Source organism: Drosophila obscura, unplaced genomic scaffold (assembly GCF_018151105.1).
Source record: "Drosophila obscura isolate BZ-5 IFL unplaced genomic scaffold, ASM1815110v1 contig_165, whole genome shotgun sequence".
In the NCBI taxonomy this organism is placed as follows: Eukaryota; Metazoa; Arthropoda; class Insecta; order Diptera; family Drosophilidae; genus Drosophila; species Drosophila obscura.
In genome coordinates, this window is record NW_024542752.1 from 1,288,361 (window position 1) to 1,308,094 (window position 19,734).

Below are 19,734 nucleotides of genomic sequence, written 5' to 3' on the forward strand. Positions count from 1 at the left end.
CAAGCAGCAGCATTGTGCCAAGAAAAATCTTATTTGTGTTTCGCTCGCTGTTTTGGATTTTGGCCCCACTTTGTCCACTGGTTTGCTTTGTTATGGTTTACCTTGAGTTTAGTCGATGCAAAATGCGTTGCACATTAAGCCTTCCAGTGTAGGTAGTTGTTGGTTGTTGGTAGGTGTCGCTGTGTGTTGTGTGTATTCTGCACTTGGAAGATACAGTAAATAGCACAACGTGAGTTTTTTCGGCTGTTGGCCTTTTTTAAGATATTTGCGTGAATCTGGTATAATTGGCATGCGCAACTGATATCGATAGCGATACTTGAGTATTTTTCGCCAAGATATGCGGGTATTTGGGTATATGTTTTCGATTTGATTTGTATTGTGCTAATCAGCTGCTTCAACAAAAATAAGAGAGACCAGCGCACGGAAATGAACAGCTGCTGAAAATTTTTTTATGTTGTGCTGGATCCTTTCGAACCTTTTCTGTTATCAAAACGTCGAGTTATTCTCCAAAATTAAAATCAAACATGCAATTGAATTAAGAAAAACAAATTATGATTAAGGAAATAATTGATGAAGTTACAAATTTGCAAAACTCTGGAAAACAAAAATTATACAAAAACCACCTGCTTCGGTGTGCAGCTCTTTGCGTCACCATTTACGCGAATACCCCCAATGTGTTTTGCAAGGTGTCCTGTATTTATATTTTAGAACCCAGTAGGCAAACAATTTGAACAAATTACTTTCCAGCAATGCGACAGTTCAAGGAATGTTTTGACAGGCTTTCAGTCTGTGCTGCGATCTGCTACGTTGCAAGTAAGGCAAGCAGTGGTTTACATAAGCCCCAAGGATATTATTCTAAGAAAGTAAAGCCCCTCGTGCTTCAAGGAGGCCAAGGACTTGCATTTGCGGATAGTACCAAAAACGATAGTGGTCCATTGCGTGCCATCTCGATCAAGGGCATTATCGAACTATCGCATCGATCGCGATAACGTGCCACCCACCTATAAAGCAGAGCAGAGCAGAGCATTCCATTCAAGAAACACAGAACGAAACTCGAACAGACCCACGAAAATCCAAAGAAAAAAAGTAAGTGTGTGTTGAGGAAAGTGCGTGAATGAAGACCGTGAGGGATACTTGATGTCTGCGGTGGTGCCGTCAGTTTATTCAATGCGAAGAGCACTATCCGTGGACAGCGACTATGAAGCCGAAGAAGAGGCGTCCGTGTCCGCATCGACATCCGCATCCGCATCAGCATCAGCGTCCGTCCCCTTGCGTGTGCAGCTAGACCGCGTTTTGCGGAACAGCAATGGCAATGCCAGCAGCAACCAAATTCGATATGGCGGCAGCGATAGCTACAGCTGTTCCAGCGAATCGATGTGGAATCACGAGGCGGCTGTGGCGCAGGCCTTTGCCTCCGCCGCATCTGCGGCAACAGCTGCTGGCTCTAGCAATGCCAGTGCCACTGGAATGTCGCCCATGATGTCGCGGAATGCCAATATGCCGCTTGACATGACCCTGGCTGCCACAAAGTGTATGCAACAGAACAGCCATCGACGGGCGTATCCCTGCAAAGGTAAGTCCCGCCCCCACAAGCATTGTATGTCGAGTGTGTCCATTAAACTGTTCTGCTCTCGCAGGCGAGCGCGATCAAATTGCCAACAAGCAGGCGGGCAACAGCAACAACAATAACCATCATGGTGGCGGAAATAGCGATGACCTGCGTCTCACTAAGATCATACGTCGCCTGAACACGGAGACGAATAGCGCGGTAGCGCTCGAGCTGTGCAGGAAGCTGGCTGTGGCCGTACGCACGCCCCTGAACATGGCCTACATGGCGCGCTCCTTCGATCTTGTGCTCGAGGGCATGCTGATGCTGTACAAGCACTGCGCCCCGCCCGTCCTCGAGGAGTGCAGCAAGACCCTCGGCCTGATGGGCTACCTCAATCGCCTGGCCTATCCCATCTACGAGGAGTTCATTGTGAAGCACTATCGCTCCTGCAAGCGCATGCAGCACTACCTGATAGTCGCCCTAAGAACCACACTAAGGTACGAGCACATCCATCCATCCTTTGCTGCAATCGCTTCCATGCCATTCCATTCTATGCCCCACACAGCCTTGACACGAGCTGCGAGCTGCATTTGTACTCGGAGAAGATGATGCTGATGCTGAAGGACTTTTTGGAGAGCGCGGAGAGTGCCGACAGCTTCATGGATGTCAGCAGCGCCATTGTGCAGTTCTCGCACAGCTACCGCCATCCCTTCGAGTGCCACTTCACCGACGTGGTGGACATCATCATCGGCTGGCAGCTGGAGCAGGGACAGCCGAAGCGTCTCAAGTCCCACTGCGCCCAGGTGCTCGAACAGCTGACGCCCTACTTCAGCAAAAAGATCGAGTTCAGCTACGGCCTGCTGGCCCAGTTTGTCGAGGACATTACGGTGCTCGAGGACGAGCACGACCACGAGCACGAACAGGATGGGCAGCGAAAGGGCATCTGCTGGTCGGAGCGGCTGGGCTCCTTTCTGGGCGCCTTCAATACGCTGCTTAAATGTTCCGTCCGCATGCAGATATTCAAGGGCCATCCCGCCTGCGAGTCGATTGTGAAGGTGGCCGTCGATCACATCACCAGAATCCTGCCAAGTGTCCTCCTCCTACATCCGGATGCGAATGCGGATGCGGACGCCCTGATCAACATCAACGAGCTGCTGTGCATCTGTCTGCTGCACAACTGCGGCGGCAGCCTGCAGCCCGAGGAACTGGAGAAGGTGCTGCTCGGCCAGTTCGAGACGATGCACCGCCTCAGCGAGCCCCAGCGCCAGAGTGCGCTCTATCTGCTGCTTTGTGCGGTGCGTCGGCTGCGCGTCCGCCTGCCCGCCAGCCTGGTGCAGCTGGTCTTCCAGTCGGGCACCGACGGTCATCCCTATGTGGCAGAGGTGCGCCGCCAGACGGGCGGGGCAGCATACAAGATGCTGCTGCGCACCTGCCAGGAGATGCTGATCCTCAAGAATGTGCCGCTGCTGCAGCAGGCGTACGGGCATCTGGTGAGGGACATCAATGCCTGCATCCAGGTGCTGCGAGAGCCGCCCCCCACCCACGCACAGTGGGACTCCAACGAGGCCGAAATAGTGCTGATCTTCCATTTGGCCGCACTGGCGGCCCTAGCCAAGCAGACGTCCGCCATCATTGGGATGTACGCCTGCCAGCCGTCGATACTGAAGCTGCTGATCAGCAATTGCTGCGCCCAGGATCTGTGCCTCTGGGCCAGGCACCCGACCACGCATCAAGCGCTCCTTGGCCTGCTCGTCGTCCACTGCCAGGCGAACCACAACTTCCGCACCAACTCCATTCTCTTCCGCGACCACGCCCTCTCCAAGGAGAACACCTCGCCGACGGCGCACAGCTTCGAGTGCATCCTCCGCTTCCTGGACAACATCCTCACGCAAGCCGGCCGTCTGGCGGCCGAAAATCTCAAGCTGCTGCTGCAATGGACGCAGCTGCTGCTGGCCGAGTGCCGGGAGCGGGCGCCGCTGCTGCTGGAGCAGGATAACTTCCTGGGGATCTGCCACAGCGTTGGAGGCACCGCCGCCAAGTGGCGGCCCCTCGAGAGTGCCGCCTGCATGCAGGCAGTGCTCGACTTTGGCCCCGAGGCCCTACACTCCCGACAGGACCTGCTCGTCCTGTACCGCGAGACGGCGCTGCAGCAGCTGCAAGTACTCACGACCAGCGGCCATGCCCCCTACGCCCAGATCTACGCCCAGCTGCCGCTGCACATGACGCTGTTCGAGTCGGGGCTGCAGGGCCGTCGGGTGTGCGTGTGGCAGCAGAAGATGAGCCAGTGCAGCGCGGTGCGGGACAACGTGTTCCAGCAGTTCGTCGATCATCTGCAGCGGCCGGAACAGGAGCAGCTGACGCAGTGCCTGCGCGAGCTGTTCGTCCGCAGCTACCAGGTGGCGCCGCCCGATGAGCGGCAGGAGAAGCTGTCACAGTGCACGCGTCGCTGCCAGCGTCTGGCCGCCGCCTGGCTGCAGTTCGAGGCGGCCCGCTACTGTGTCGATCAGCGGCTGCGGACGACGCTCGGCAAGCCGCAGGAGACGTTCCTGGGCTTCGAGGCGGTGATCATGCGGCACGCCCGCCTTCTCAGCGGCTGTGCCAAGGAGGCGGAGCGCTCCTCCCTCAGCGGCCTGTCGCTGGAGCAGCTCTCGGCCATCCAGGTGAACCTGTCGATGCTGCTGGGCTTCCTCGATGCCCTCGAGAAGCTCATCTACAATGCGGCCGAGGGCAGCGCCTTCGCCCTACGACCGCCCGAGAAGCCGGTGGCCGCCTTCTTTCGCCTGAACAACCCCACCTGCCAGTCGTGGTTCAATCGCATCCGCATCGGCGTCGTCATCATAGCCATGCACATCCAGCAGCCAGAGCTGGTCATCCGCTACGCCCAAGTGAGTGTCGCTGTCTGTCTGCCTAAAAAGGCCATTCTCCAGCCCCCCGCCATTTATTCCATTCCTTCTGCAGCAAATTCTCATCACACAGAAGACGCAGGATGCCACATACAGCCAGGCGTTGGTGTACCTGGCCTGGGCCTGGATCAGCTGCCAGGAGGCGGACTCGCTGCGGGGCCTATACGTGTGGGCGCGAGCCAAGTGCAGCAGCGGTACCAAGTCCTACCAGTGGCTGCAGCATGCGGCAGAGCAGGCGGCCGGGCGCAAAGAGGCTGCACTGAGCGGCTACCAGAACGTGTTGGCCGGCGAGGAGGGGCAGGAGCTGGAGCCGCACACGCATCAGTTTGTGCTCGCCCAGATGATGCAGTGTCTGCAGGACACGGGCCAGTGGTCGCAGCTGGTGGACATCAAGCAGCACAAGCTGCTGCGCCCCGAGGACAAGGAACTGAATCCCTTCCTGCAGTGCCGCAACGTGGATGTGACAGCGCTGGAGCGGCTGCTCGCCAGCAAGCGAAAACTGCTCCAACTCGAACCACAGCGAGGAGCTCGACCTGGCCTTGCAGCAGCTCAGCCTGTGGCCGAGCAATTGGGAGAGCGGTGCCAGCCACAGCCACGCCAGCTTCTCCAATTTCCATGTGCGCCGCTGCCTGGAGGACATCATGCTGCAGAAGACGCTGATGGAGCCGCAGTCGCAGCCGCATAGCCAGGCCTGCCACCTGATGGACCTACACTGGCGCGACAGCCTCCTGAATCCCAGCAGCGACCAGCGGCCATGCCGCGAGCTCATCCTCCTCAAGCACATCGTTCAGGGGCTGGCCAGTGGCCAGGAGCTCACCCTCCTGCCGCTGGTCGCGGAGCGGCGGCGTCCCTCGAACGTCTCCAGCGACATACTGATCCGCTGCCTGGCCTGGACACAGCTTCTGCGGCAGCACTGCGCCCCAGGCAGCTGGGAGACGCTCTGCCTCGATGCAGCGGCCGCCGCCCGCGACGAGGGCAACCTACAGACATGCCAGTCGCTGCTCACCCAGTACTTTGGCCAGCCGCTGCCGGAGATCAGCCTCAGTGCGGACAGCCTGGACACGGAGAACGCGGAGGTGCTGCGCAGCTACAGCGAACTGGCCAAGTGCCTGTACCTCCAGCAGACGCAGGTGCCGAACAGCAGTAGCAGCTTGGATCTGGGGCCAGCGATCAATGTGTGCGCCTCCCTGTGCCTGAGCCTGCACCGGAGGAGCGCTCACAGCCACACCCAGCAAACGGACATAGGCGCGGGGCATGCTGCTGACTCTCTCCGAGTGGATAAGCGCGCGAAGCAGCTGCAATGGGCTGCCCATGGCCCTGGCACCCAATCTCCAGTCGCCCGCCGTCGACCAGCTGCTGGAGGAGCTGCCAGAATGCCCGCTGACGCATGGTTCCAACTCCAGCCAACTGGTGGCCATTCCCCAGGGTGAGCGGCTGGTGGCTCGCCTCATCCATGCCAGCGTCGACCAGCGGCCCAACTGCGAGGAGGCGCTAATCGCGTACGGCAACTGGTCCTATCGCTGGGGCAAGAAGATCGTCGACAGCGGCAGCGTGCTCTCCCAGTCGGACGTGGCCGCCCTCAGTCGTGCCCTGGACCGCCAGACGCCGCTGGAGAGCGAACACCTCAACGAGCTGCTGCAGGCGCTCAGCATGGAACAGCCGCCCGCCGGATGCGTGGAGGTATGCCCCGAGGCGGCGAAGATGCGCGACGACGAGGCCTCCAAGAGCTGCTTGCGACGGCTGAACCTGCTGGAGGACCAGCCGGACAGTGTGCTGGAGGAGATACTCCGGATCTGGCGACAGGCCATTGCCAATACGTACGATTTCTACAAGGATGCGGCTCGCTCCTACTTCCAGTATCTCAGCATCAAGGCGGGCAAGGGAACAGGATCCGGATCCGGATACGGCTTGGCTGCCTGCCAGAAGGGGGACAGATACCAGGTGGATGACAGCAATCTGGTGACCACAACGCTGCGTCTACTGCGGCTGATCGTGAAGCATGCCAGCGGGCTGCAGGACGTCCTCGAGCAGGGACTGCGCACCACGCCCATTGCCCCCTGGAAGGTGATCATTCCGCAACTGTTCAGCCGCCTCTACCACCACGAGCCCTACGTCCGGAAGAGCGTGTGCGCTCTGCTGTGTCGCCTCGCGGAGAGTCGCCCCCAGCTGGTGATCTTTCCCGCTGTCGTGGGTGCCAATCGGGAGAAGCAGCTGGAAAAAGACAAGGACAAGGAGAAGGATGAGCCAAAGGACAAGAAGAACTGCTGCTATGGCTACCTGTTGGGCGCCCTGTCCCAGCAGGCGCCCGAGGCCGTGAAGCATGTGCAGCTGATGGTCGAGGAGCTGCGCCGGGTGTGCCTGCTGTGGGACGAGTACTGGATCCACTCGCTGGCGCACATCTACAACACATATGTGGGCCGTGTGAACGCCTTTGCGACGGAATTCAAGCCGGACGATCACGAGGGCAAGAACAATCGCTTCAACAGCTGGCGGCCGCAGCTGCTGCTCGACTTGGAGGCCCTTGTGGCGTTCACCGCCCGTCCGCCGGAGACCAGCTACGAGCGGAGCTTCCGCAAGCGATTCGATCAGCATATCAAGTCGACGCTGGAGGTGCTGCGCACGCGCCGCTATCCGGAGGCCTGGGAGAAGCTCAAGCAGCTCTATCACACGCTGCAGGCGAACATGATCCGGGGCACGGCCATGACCCTCAAGATGCAGACGGTCAGTCCCGTGCTGTGCGGCATCGGCCGCATGCGCATCTCCATGCCCGGCCTGGACGAGCAGGAGGGGTACGACCAGAACGACCAGGAATCCGATCAGGTGCACATCGAGAGTGTCGAGGGCACTGTGTGCATCCTGCCCACAAAGACAAAGCCCAAGAAGGTGGCCTTCTATGGCAGCAACGGGCAGCGGTACACGTTCCTCTTCAAGGGGCTGGAGGATCTGCATCTGGACGAGCGCATCATGCAGTTTCTGTCCATCTCGAACGCCATTATGGCCTGCCGCAGCGACCAGCCCCGACCGGGCGGTGCGACCACCAACTATCGCGCCCACCACTACTCGGTGATACCGCTGGGACCCCAGTCGGGCCTCATCAGCTGGGTGGATGGCGTCACGCCGCTCTTCGCCCTCTACAAGAAGTGGCAGCAGCGCCAGCCGGTTCTTTCGCCGGGTGGCAATGCCGGCGCCCCCTCGCATCGCTTCACGGACCTCTTCTACAACAAGCTGACGCCGCTGCTGGCCAAGAGCGGGCTGAGCGTAAACGATCCGCGCCGCCAGTGGCCCGTCGCCGCCCTGCGGCAAGTGCTCGGTGAGCTGTCAGAGGAGACGCCCAGCGATCTGCTCGCCCGCGAACTGTGGTGCCAGGCGGGCAATGCCGCCGAGTGGCGCCAGTCCGTGCGCTGCTACTCCGCCTGCATGTCCGTCATGTCGATGATCGGCTATGTGATCGGCTTGGGCGATCGGCATCTGGACAATGTGCTCATCAACCTCGGTAGCGGCGAAATCGTGCACATCGACTACAACGTCTGCTTCGAGAAGGGACGCACGCTGCGCATACCCGAGAAGGTGCCCTTCCGCCTCACCCAGAACCTGATCAATGCCCTCGGCATCACTGGCATCGAGGTGAGTTCTAGTCTAATCATTCCATTTGAATTTTCCATCATTTTGGGGCACATATTCCCCATCCTCCAGCACTAAATCACTTGAGATATCCATCCTGAAATGTGACACAAATGGTAGGCATGGCATATAACGCGGAATCGAATCATAGGGTTTTCCATTGTAAAGATGACTAATTTATGGGGTTTCTATTTTATATTTTATTTCCATTTCCATAAGTAGGCGGGTGCGGGCAAAGAAAACACGTTTTATTTTTTCATATTTCTGTTTTGTTTTTCAACATAATCTTTTCTTAGCTCTATACACTTTTTTACAGCATTTCTCCAATTTTGTGTATCCCTTCTAAAAAATAATACTTGTCGAGGTCCTCAAAATAGGAATTTTGTTTAGATGAATTAAACATTTGGTTTGGAAGCAAGAAAATTCTGGGTTTAAATTGGGGGGGTAGTACTGGGACAAAACCCCCAAAACTTTCTCAGCAATCAGCCGATTGAAAACACTTAATCGAATAAAATATTTATGGTTGGTTTGAAATGAGTTCCTTTGGTAGATCCAATTACTTATCAGCCCGCTCTCGTATATTCTCTTAACCTACCAAAAAAGAGTTAAGGGTATATAGATTTGGGTAAAGTGGATGTGTGCAACGCAGAGGGAAACGTTCCGACCCACAAAGTATATATATCTTTCAGCATCAATAGCCAGCCGCCCCCCGCCGCCGTTGATGAGCGCCTGGATCTAACTATAAGTAAAACCAAATTTGGTTTCCAGCTATGTGTCACCTCTCGGCCCCCCCCCCCCCCCCGCGCGTTTAATAAACGCGATGTGAGATGCCCCAGTTGTCATGATTAGATCGGATCATAATTATAGCCAGAATGAAGAAATTAATTTTCAGCTGCTTTCCCTCTTGTTAGACAACGCAACTCATTTTCCTTCTCGCTGGCACCTTGCGTTCAGTGAATCAACCCAGCTAGCAGAGCTAGATCTAATGGTACATGTACAATCTACATGTAAGATGTAGATTCATTGTAGATGAGATGTAGATAACAAATGTAGAAAAAAAGAAAAGCCCCCCCCGTTGCGTTGGTGCCAATGAATCGGAGCTCATTAGAGTTAGGGGGTATTCCAAAGATAGGATAAATGGGTTTAATGGGATTTAATGGATTTAATGGGGATATTTCTGTACAGATAGTACATTTCGCTATTTTGTGGTGACAGTCACAGTAGAAAATGCTCCCCAAAGTATGCACTTCAATACCTGGAAGCCCTTCTGTGGGGGTTGCGATAACAAGGTTAACAGGGATAAACAATTGATACCTCGAAAATTCATTTTAAAGTTTTATTTCATCATTTTTATATTATACACGACAAAGCTAATATATGCGCAAACTCTTCGAGTACCGGCCATAATTATAGTCCCAACAATCCTTGAGAAATCACATCAAAAGCAGGAGGCAAAATCAAAACATATGCAGATCCTCTTTGGTTCTCTGGAATTAATTGCTCTTCAAGCCTAGCTGCCATAATGAATGAATACACGAGGGATGGGCGATTTATTTGGTTCGGTGGCTTTATTGTGGAAGTTCACTGAGTGGGCAGGATGGAGGGAGGAGACTGACACTGAGACTGAGTGGACATGGACTTACAGTCGGATTTGATGGCCGTGTGGTAGGCAGCCGATGATGAGGCAGAGGAGCAGGCCGCCTCCATTTCCCTATCGATGCGATGCTTGCAGTCTGGCGGCAGATGATCGGCCTCCTCGTCGCCGCCGCCGCCATCGACGTGGCAAAAATGCGTCGACTTGCAGCAGAGGGTCTGGGCGAAGGCGCGCCGGAAGCCGGAGTTCTTCCACGAGTAGATGATCGGATTGAGGGCCGAGTTGGCGATGGCCAGCGAGAAGGTGGTCTTGTAGATCAGCGAGCTGCTGCGGCAGATGCGGAAGAGTTGGGCAATCGCCACACAGAAGTACGGCAGCCAGCAGAGCGTAAAGCAGCCCATGATGAAGACCACAATCTGTACGCTCTTCCAGTCCGGATGCAGCAAGCCCCTGCTGCTGCTGCCGCCGCTGTCCGTGTTGTACACGACGCATGTGGCATGCCGCAGCCGCTTCGCCTGCTTGGATGCCTCGCGCATTATCCGCCAGTAGACCATCAGCATGCAGATCCAGATGATCACAAATCCGGGCGTAATAACCCCAGCCACATATCCCGGGGACAGCACCTCATCGAATTCGCAGGCCTGCGCCAGAGTCCAGCGATTCCAGAAGACCGGCATCAGAGCCACCAGAGCGCCCGCACACCAATTGGACGTGATGATGGCATAGGCCACACGGCGCGTCATGTATCTGTATCGTAAGGAAAGGAATCAGGCAAGAGGTTGCAACAGTGGCCAGCGTGGGATGCCCGTACCTCCTGTAGTGCAGGGCATAGACCACTGCTATGTACCGATCGACGGCTATCGAGATGAGCGTCAGCATGGAGACGCAGCAGGCGCAGATGAACAGGAAGAAGCGCAGCAGGCAGGGTCCCCGCATGGCGCCCAGATCGGAGCCCATGTAGAAGACCAGATGGTAGGGCAGGGCCAGGCCCACAAAGAAATCGGATATCGCCAGCGAGAGGATGAACAGATTGGATATGACGGAGCGCAGGTGGCGGCAGGTGCGAACGGCGACAATGGTCAGCACATTCCCGCCCAGAATGAGCACAAAGAGCAGCGCATTGATGGCCAGCCAGAGCAGCTGGCCCGCACTCGAACTGGCCGAGAGTCCTGCTGCGCCTGGCACTACGCCCGCTCCTGCTGCATGCTGCGGCTCCTCCTCGTCCGTGAGGGAGTCGTTCCATTTGGTGGCATTCTGTACGGCATTCCACATGATCGGATATGACTGTTCCCCTCCAAGGGCCATGAGGCGGCGGCCACAAAACACACAAAACGAAACACACACACACACGGGAAATTCCAAGTATTACGTTTACGAGAGCAGATCGAAACGCACGCGACGCCAGTAGGCAACCATCTGGCAGTGGGCCAGTTGATAGAACAGAACCCCCGTACGTCCATGGGGGCAAGGACTTCGGTTCTTTGGGGCGCTTCGTGTCGATGGGTGCAGAAACAGAGATTCGTGGGCGTCTGTTCTATTTGTTGTTGACGCTGTTACGCTGGCTCTGACTGTGCCTGTGCCTGTGATGGCGGTGTCACCATCGTCATCGATGCTGATGATGAACATCATCAATAAAATCATCATCATTATCATCATTCTCGGGCACTGATAACAAAACAGAACGACAGAGATCCGCAGCGTGAGAACCGCAATCCGTTGATAAGCCCCCATGGGCCAGAGCATAGAAAGAACATCAGGAGGCAACAGCAGTCGAAAAGCCACCGAAAGCCATGGAGCTGCAATGGCAATGGGAAAATGGGCAGAAAACAGCAACAGATCCGCCGCTGGGGGGTTTCACAGATTAGCCTTTGGGTCTCTGGGTATCCGGTAGCAAAAAAAAAAAAAAAAAAACAAAAAACAAAACAAAAATAGAACGATAAAGTTTTTCGGTACAAAAACACCAGAGGCACCAGGTTGGTGGTTAGATCTGTAACTTTGCTTTGGGACAATCTCAACGACTGGAATTCTCTCGCCCACAGATGACACATTTGTATCCATGTCGATATCTATTGATATCTATCTCCAGTCTGGGCCCTGTTTGTATGCGGCCCACACCGAGTTGTCGTGTGGCTTAGTTGTAGATGGATATTCCCCTGCCGTACCTCTATCTTTTAATCATCGAACCGAGTGTACCCTTTCTTGGATTCAAGTATTTAAACCAACAAAGTTTCTATTCTGCTAGTCACAAAACTTATACGTGCAGCAGCTCCCCTCGGTTGGTTTACTTAAAAATGTAAACTTTTGCAGCATTCTCCTTTTCTGTGTAGTTAATTCGGCATAGGATCATGTCTCATCCAAATCAGTAGGTCCTAGGAAAGCACGTGCCCCTGCCCGCCAACCCCCAAAAGGGGTGGAACCCCCCCCCCCCCCCCCCCCCTCCCCTCCCCCGTGCCCGGCACCGGTCCACACTCTCAAAGCATTTCAAAATTTCCCCCGCCCCCTTCCCCCGAATTTGGTTTTTGTGTAGTAATTCGCATAGGATCAGGTCACTGTAGAGGTCATATGTAGCAAAATGAGTTATTTTCAGTTGGTTCCCCTACCCCCTGAAAAGCATTCCCCGCTACACTGCCATCAGTGCGCGAGCGGCAGCGCCCCTCGGTCGCAAAACAATGTTGGTTTAATATAATAATGCATATGTAGATGTCACAGTGTAACAAAATGTGTAATTATCAAACGAGTACGGGTATAGTAGAGTCGCGTCCCCAGAAGCGACTCGCACGTTCCTTCTCGTTTTTGTATTGGATATGCGAGTAAGTAGCTTTCCCATAGGTCTACTTTCATAATACCAGAAGGATCTGAGCAGATATACTAGAATATTAGAGGGTCGTGCAGCAGCGCTCCTCGGTCAGTTTACTGAAAAATGGAAGCGAGTCACATCGAAAGTTCAGTCGATTCTGCCTTCGTTTGTCTTCGTTTTCTCGTTTCTTCTTCGACTCCGAATGATCCATGATCCCAGAATGATTTGATTATTTCTGCGAGGTTGGGTATTAGAAACCTCGAATCTGTAGTGATGCCTTTCCATTATTTCAAGTACAATATGCAGATGCAAACACACAAATAATGTTTCAAGTACGACAGATACTCGTTGATACCTAGATAGATACAGGGATAGACAGATACATAGATAGGGGGCCATGTGGGGCAATCAAGAAAGAATCAACTGAGAATGAGGCATGGAATGCCATGGAGGTATGGAGGGATGGATGGGATGGATGGGATAGATGGGGTGGGCACATGTGGCCACAAAATCTGAACAATAGATATATATATATACATAGATTCGTGAACGCGGCGAACGCTATTCGTGCCGGAGCTTATCGCATGAATTACGGGGCAATCTGCAATTGTAAACAGCGATTAGAATCCCAGTCGTAGTGCCCCCCCCACTCCACCCAGCCCAGGTGCAGGAGGAGGAAGGAGCCCAGCTCCATGTAGAACATGGTTATGGTATGGTTCGATGGTTCTGGTTTATAGGAAACAATCCATAAAATCAGCATTGCTCATATATCTGAGCCGCTTGCCACAGTTTTTGTGTTGTATCTGTTTTGGATACAGTTTTATGATACGCACTCGTGCGCGCATTTATGTGCCCCTCCATTAGCTTAGCTGCATGGGACTGACTGTATTTATGGGAGAGCTATAAAAATAAATATTATGGTGTGGATTCATCCTTGCAGGGCGCCTTTCGTCTGGGCTGCGAGTACGTGCTGAAGGTGATGCGCAAGGAGCGCGAGACCCTGCTGACCCTACTCGAGGCCTTCGTCTACGATCCGCTGGTCGACTGGACGCTCAATGACGATGCCCAGACACAGCGTCGCTCCATCAATCCCAAGCAGCAGCAGACGGAGAGCGGTGGCGCCAAGTGCCACAAGAACAAGGACAAGGCCCAGAGGCATCGCGCCCCCGACTGGGAGGCCAAGCGTCCGATTTTCACCGAGAAGCTGGCTCAATTGCACAAGTTCTGGTCCACCAATGAGTGAGTGAATCCCTTTATTTTTTTTTTTTTTTTTTTGGTGTTTCATTGCCTCTGACTTCGCCGCGCTTTTTTTTTGTAGAGACGAAATCCTACTGCAGCTGCAGGAAGTGGGCCAGGAGTTAGGCCACTTGGAGGCGGCGCAAGTGCAGCGCCTGGCTGCTGAAAGGGAACTGGAGGAGCTGAACGAGCGCAGCGCCTTGGTGGCGGAGATCAAGTCGTTGGGGCCGGCCATGAAGAGCCACAGCTTCAGTACGGCACCGCTGCGTCTGCTGCAGACGCGCAAACACTTGGCCGCCCTCATGGAGCTGACGGTGGACCGGCGGGCAGACTTTGCGTTCGTGCAGTGCCTCCTCGCCAGCTACAGCCAGTGCCTGCTGCCGTACCACCTCTCGCAGCTGTACGCCCAGCTGCAGTCGCTGCACCTCGAGGCGGGGGGCGTCGTCGGCAGGTGGCGCGAGGAGCACCTGGCCCTGGCGGATGTGCTGCAGATCTATGTGCCCGCAGTTCTACTCGCCGGCATCGAGAGCACACGCACGCAGGTGGACTCGCTGCTGGGGGGCATCAACGAGGGGGCGCGCCACTGCGCGGATCTGATGCAACAGTATGCGGCCGTGATGGCCTTCTATCCGAACCAGTGCCACCGGCAGAACCTCTTGGTGCGCTTCCACGACAGCTATGCGGCTTACCTACAGCTGGAGGGGGCCGTCGATCCGGCGGCCACCAGCGCCTCCATCTGCACGCAGAGCGTGAAGAATCTGGCCGAGACGCTGGAGGTGGTGTGGCTGCATCTCGGCTGCCAGCTGCACGACGCCGCCCAGCGGCTGTCCGTCAAGCAGGTGCAGATACTCAGCCTCGTGTCGCCCACGCCAACGGCTACCATACTCCAGACGCTGCAGCAAACCGACTGCAGCCTGCTGCTGCTCAACTCCCGCCTGATGCGCACCCTGGACATGGGCAGCTCCTCGTTCCGGGCGTACGAGGCGCAGGCCCTCGCCGAGCAGGACAAAGAGCTGCTGCAGCATCAGCTGCACTACATCCACGTGGTGCGGTCCATGTGCCATGGTGTAATGGGTGCCAGAAGCACCGGCAGCGGCAGTGGCAGCGGTGACTACGACCAGCACGAGCAGGACCTGCATCTCGGCCAGCTGGAGACCCTGCTGACGGCCCTCATGCAGCTTAAGCGACTGTTCGAGTACGACCTGCCATTGAGCATCTTCCGGCAGCTGCTGCTCCAGCCCAATCTCGACCAGCTGCAGGAGCTGTCCAAGCTGGGGCCCAAGCGGCTGCAGCAGCTCTACAGCGACACTCTGGCGCTGGCCGAGCAGCGGCCCAAGGTGGCCACCGAGCAGCAGCGATTCATGCTCTCCCTGCAGCCGATCCACCAGCAGTTCCAGCTGGTCGTCACGTCGCTCGAGGACATGCGGCGGTGCCTCAAGCAGTGGGTCGAAGACATCAATGCCTCCCATGCCCAGCAGTATCTGGTACGAAACGCATGCCCGCGCCCGCTCCCGCTCCTTCCCCTGCGATCCTTCGATCTAGCCCTTTGATTTTTATTGCAGGAGCTGATCCTCTTTAAGGAACACCACGTGGAGCTGAACGACAATTGCTTCTACCGGGTGATCCATCAGACATTGGCAGCCAGCAGCAGCTGCGATGTGCGCGAGATGTCGCGACCCATGGGCACTCTGGTGCACTGCATCGAGAAGAAATGCCTGGCCGGACTGCTGGCCCAGGTGGCCTATGACTACTACAGAGGCTACGGCTCCACCTGCCAGCCGCCCGAGAACACCTTCACGCCGTCGGATGTGGAGAAGGCCGAGCATTTGTGCGGCGGCCTCTTTATGGCGCTGCAAACGGACGTGGAGCTGCTGCAGCAGGAGCAGGAGGTGGCCCTGATTAGACAGCAAATCGAACTCCACTCGCTGGTGGCCTCCGCCCAGTTCTGGGGCTACTCGGAGGCCCTCGGATCGCAGCTGCGCGGCGGCCCGCATATCGTGTGCCGCCACAAGCTGGCGTCGGACATTGGCCAGAGCTGGGGCGACCTGGTGCGGAGTGTGGACGGGCTGGAGCAGCTGCTGCTCGGTCTGGACGCACAGCTGGGGCAGCTGGAGGCGCTGCGCAGCAACTGGAACCGCAACCACATCGACAGCCTGCTGCGCAACGAGCGGGAGCAGCGCCGCCAGGTGTCCGACCAAGTGGCGCTCGTCCGTCAGCTAATGGAGGGTGCCAGTGCCGTCTGCCACCTGGAGCAGATCATAGTCGATTCGGTGGGTTCCGGAATGGAGATCCAAACGCTGCACAACCATCTGGAGCAGTGGCTGGCGGCGTTCGGCAACTGGAAGGCGAGCTGTGCCAGCGTCAGTGCGGTGGAGCAGGCCGTCGTCGAGCTGCTGGATCCCGAGGATGGCATCGACGACTACTGGATGGAGAATGTCCAGGGCCTGATCGAGGAGCAGACGTGCAAGGTGCAGCGCGAGTTTGCCATACTCTCGGGGGAGCAGCAGGCCAAGCTGCGGTTCATCTGCACCCTGCTCAAGGAGACGCAGGTAAGTTCTGTCCCCTGCTCTGCGCTCTGCGCTCTGATCTCTGTTCTGATTATCCCATTCCCTGAATTTCACCAAAAAAAAGCGTCTGCTGGAGCATGTGCCGCGGTTCTTTGTGGGCAACTTCTGTTCCAATGCCAAGGCCATGGGGCACGGTGGGGGCAAGGGTGTGCCCGCGGATGTGCAGCAGCTGTGCGACCATCTGCGCGACAGCCAGCTGCTGTTGCAGAGCTTCCTCGAGCACCTGACCGCCCTGCGCAAGGACATTTGCGCGGAACGGCACGTCCTGCAGCCGGAGCTCGTCGAGGGCTGGCAGCATCAGCTGCAGCAGATCCAGGCCATGGCCGGCCAGGAGGCCAGCGAATACTTTAAGCGGATCAAGGAGCTGCTGCTGCAGGTCGCCGACTCGGACTCCCTCACCTACGACACCTTCACGCACACCAAGGGTACGTGCCGCATCCCTCTCCCAACTAGAGTTAACGCTTATTCCCTTTCTCCTACCCCCAATCGCGTAAAGGTGCCGGTAATCTGCACGAACAGAAGCGCAATGCGTATGGCGTGTCCGTCTGGAAGAAGATACGCATGAAGCTGGAGGGCCGCGATCCGGACGGCAGCCAGCGCAGCAGCATTGCCGAGCAGGTGGACCATGTGATAAGCGACGCCACCAATCCGGACAATCTAGCCGTCCTCTACGAGGGTTGGACGCCATGGGTCTAGGGACCACCAGGATAAACGGCCGCATTTTGGCCTTACTGACATATAACAAAACGCACTCCCCAAAACGGGGAGCGGACGACTACATTCAACATTTTGGGCGGTAACTCTTTTGGCCTTCTGGCCTGGCCTGGTCTGGCCGCGACGGGCTGGGCATGCTCCAGCCTGTAGCCAGCAACCAGTAGCCAGCAACCAGTAGCCAATAGCCAGTAGCCAGTAGCCAATAGCCAGGGAAGACTCCCGCAGAGCCATGGCGGACCGGACGACACCTGACACCTGCAAATGCTGATGAAACGATAGAGACGCGAATGCGGTGGAGAATACGAGAAACCAGACACAGGACTCTCCCCACTGGACAATATCTCTGTCCCCACAACCAATGGGCAGAAAGACTCACGCACCACCCGATCTGATCTGATTCAATTCGATTCGATCTGTGCTGGGATGTACACAAATCCTTACACGTTTAATATTCTTTTTTCTAGATACCGATCCCAAATACCGGTTACATTTTCAAATTATTTTGTTTTTAAGCAAACCAAACCCCCGCCCCACCCCATTGCGTCTACCGCTGTCCGCTCTGAATTTTTATTTTTTAATGAACAAAAATTGTGTTATCAATTTATGTGTAGCCCCTACACCATATATACCACATATATATCCACTCCCCCCAGCCACACCCACAACCACAGCGATCCTATATTGATCCGCCTTGCTCCTACCCGACATTACGCGTCTGTCTGTATGTCTGTCCCACTCCTACCCAAAGGCTACAAAGCAAGCCATAGTTTTAAGCAGGGACAGTAGGAGCATCTAGGGGATGTAGGATGATGGATTGTCTGTGGCCTTACAACCCACTCCCCACAGTGGGTCCGATCTGAAGTGCCCCTCACAATGAAAAGGAAAGGGATGGCAGTAACTTTTTCGTTTGTTAAAAGATAACCAAATAATATTTCCATATGTATTCAGATCTTCAGAAGAACTAGCAATAGTCCCCGCCGGCTGGTCCTGTTATTCATACAGAATGAATACAGTCCCCGCTTGCCTTTTTCCACTAATTTTGAGATGGGTTCTCATCTGCTCAGTGCAATAGAATGTGCATATACAACTAAATGATTCCGAAAAGCGTGTGTCATGTCGGATGGACGAAGAAATGTCTCGTGATAATTGACGATTATATTGCATTGTTATTTCTATACCCTTGCAGTTCCGCAACCGTGTAAACATGTGTCTAAAATATGTGTTGCCAATACTTCTTACGTGTTTTATAATCGCATAATGTAGATATATGTATGTCTGTAGTTTAGTTTTTGATCACATTTGACTGAATTATGTTCAAGTTATTAACGCTTGAACACTTTTGCATTGCATTAACTTTAGGCAGAAAAAAAAAGGTTTTAAGGTTTAGCTTATGTAGTTCATAAGCCGAAAAGATGTATGATAATATCTTCTCCTCCTGTAAGGGTATACAAACACAATACCATACTGTCGTTAAATCGAGGGCCCAGCCTCTTGGTGTTTGTTTTGATAAGTTTGCCATATTTTTTAAATCGAAAAAGTGCGTATATACCCACTATCCGTGCACAACTAAGTATATTGTTATTTGATCTGATTAATTACGGTCCCTGGTTTAAGGCGGATGGATATATGGTGTTATCAGTTTGGTTCCAATTGTGTGCCCTTCCTGATTTTATTCTAGTTAAAATATTGAATAAAGATTAAATTTGATGTATGATTATATGATTTGTATGTGTAATAAACTGTGTTTGGGGAATGTCAGATACAACAACAACAACAAAAAATGACGGAAAGACGCATAGACTGCTTCTGTATATGGTATATATAATCACTCGTTTATTATCTAGAATTCATCTCGGTTTTGTTTTTGTTTTGTCATTTTACGTGGTAATCGCGAGCGTAATAGATTGTTTAATCGATAAATCGAGCATGGATTCAAGTTAACCACCTGAAGCGCTTTGATTGGGGTGTAAAAAGTTGAAAGATTCCCTTCTCTTGTGGTTTTTGGGTTCTCTAGGATCAAGACAGAATGTGATTGGCATTCAATTACTACTCGTATTCGGTTTTTTACAAACAATTATCAAATATATGTAAATCAATAATTTGCCAATCATCGATCGATAGTACCTCATATTTATAGTTTTCTTTTGGTTTTAATTTTTTATTTTTTTTTTGTATTTTTTAATATGCTTTTTAGATTTTTGGGAGAGAATCATCGGTGTTCCTCAATCCTCAATCGTTCAATGCAACGCTATGGTTATACAGTTACAATTTATATTTATACATATACCTATATTGTGTATATATAGATATACATCTGCATCTGTATCTGTACAATACATTAAAGTATATCATTTACAAAATAGTTCTTACGAGCGAGAGCGGCCGCCGCTTGCTGCTAAGGAAACTTTGGCGGATCAATCATCATCATCATGATCATCGTGATCCGTATCGATGAGCAATAATAAAAGTATATATATTTATTTGTATATATAATATGTAGTTGGTAATACATCCATTCCAATAAAAAAAAAAAAAACAGTATTGTAAATTGTAATCGTAATAAACGCACAGCTAGAACGCCTACGACTACTACCGGACTTCGGCGGATATCGGATACATCGGTTATGGCTGGAGGCGGAGGCCTCCTCTCAGCCCTACAACGACCTCGTGCTTGACCAGAATGCTCACATTTTACAAACGGGGCACAGAGTGGGTGAAAAATATTTAAAATATTCTCGCGCCTATCTTTCATT

The 19,734-nt window shown here is 54.0% G+C and overlaps 1 protein-coding gene across 1 annotated transcript; it reads left to right on the plus strand.

The window, feature by feature from the left end:
• Window positions 1–708: 708 nt before the first annotated feature.
• LOC111074829 (serine/threonine-protein kinase Smg1) lies at window positions 709–17,104 on the plus strand. Its single transcript, XM_022367787.2, is given in 11 exon segments — window positions 709–1,573; window positions 1,638–2,046; window positions 2,115–4,434; window positions 4,508–4,938; window positions 4,940–5,702; window positions 5,704–8,076; window positions 13,405–13,703; window positions 13,783–15,184; window positions 15,263–16,249; window positions 16,332–16,692; window positions 16,764–17,104. Coding segments are annotated over 11 exon segments (9,981 nt in total). The 5' UTR covers window positions 709–1,137; the 3' UTR covers window positions 16,964–17,104.
• The last annotated feature ends 2,630 nt before the right edge of the window (window positions 17,105–19,734 follow it).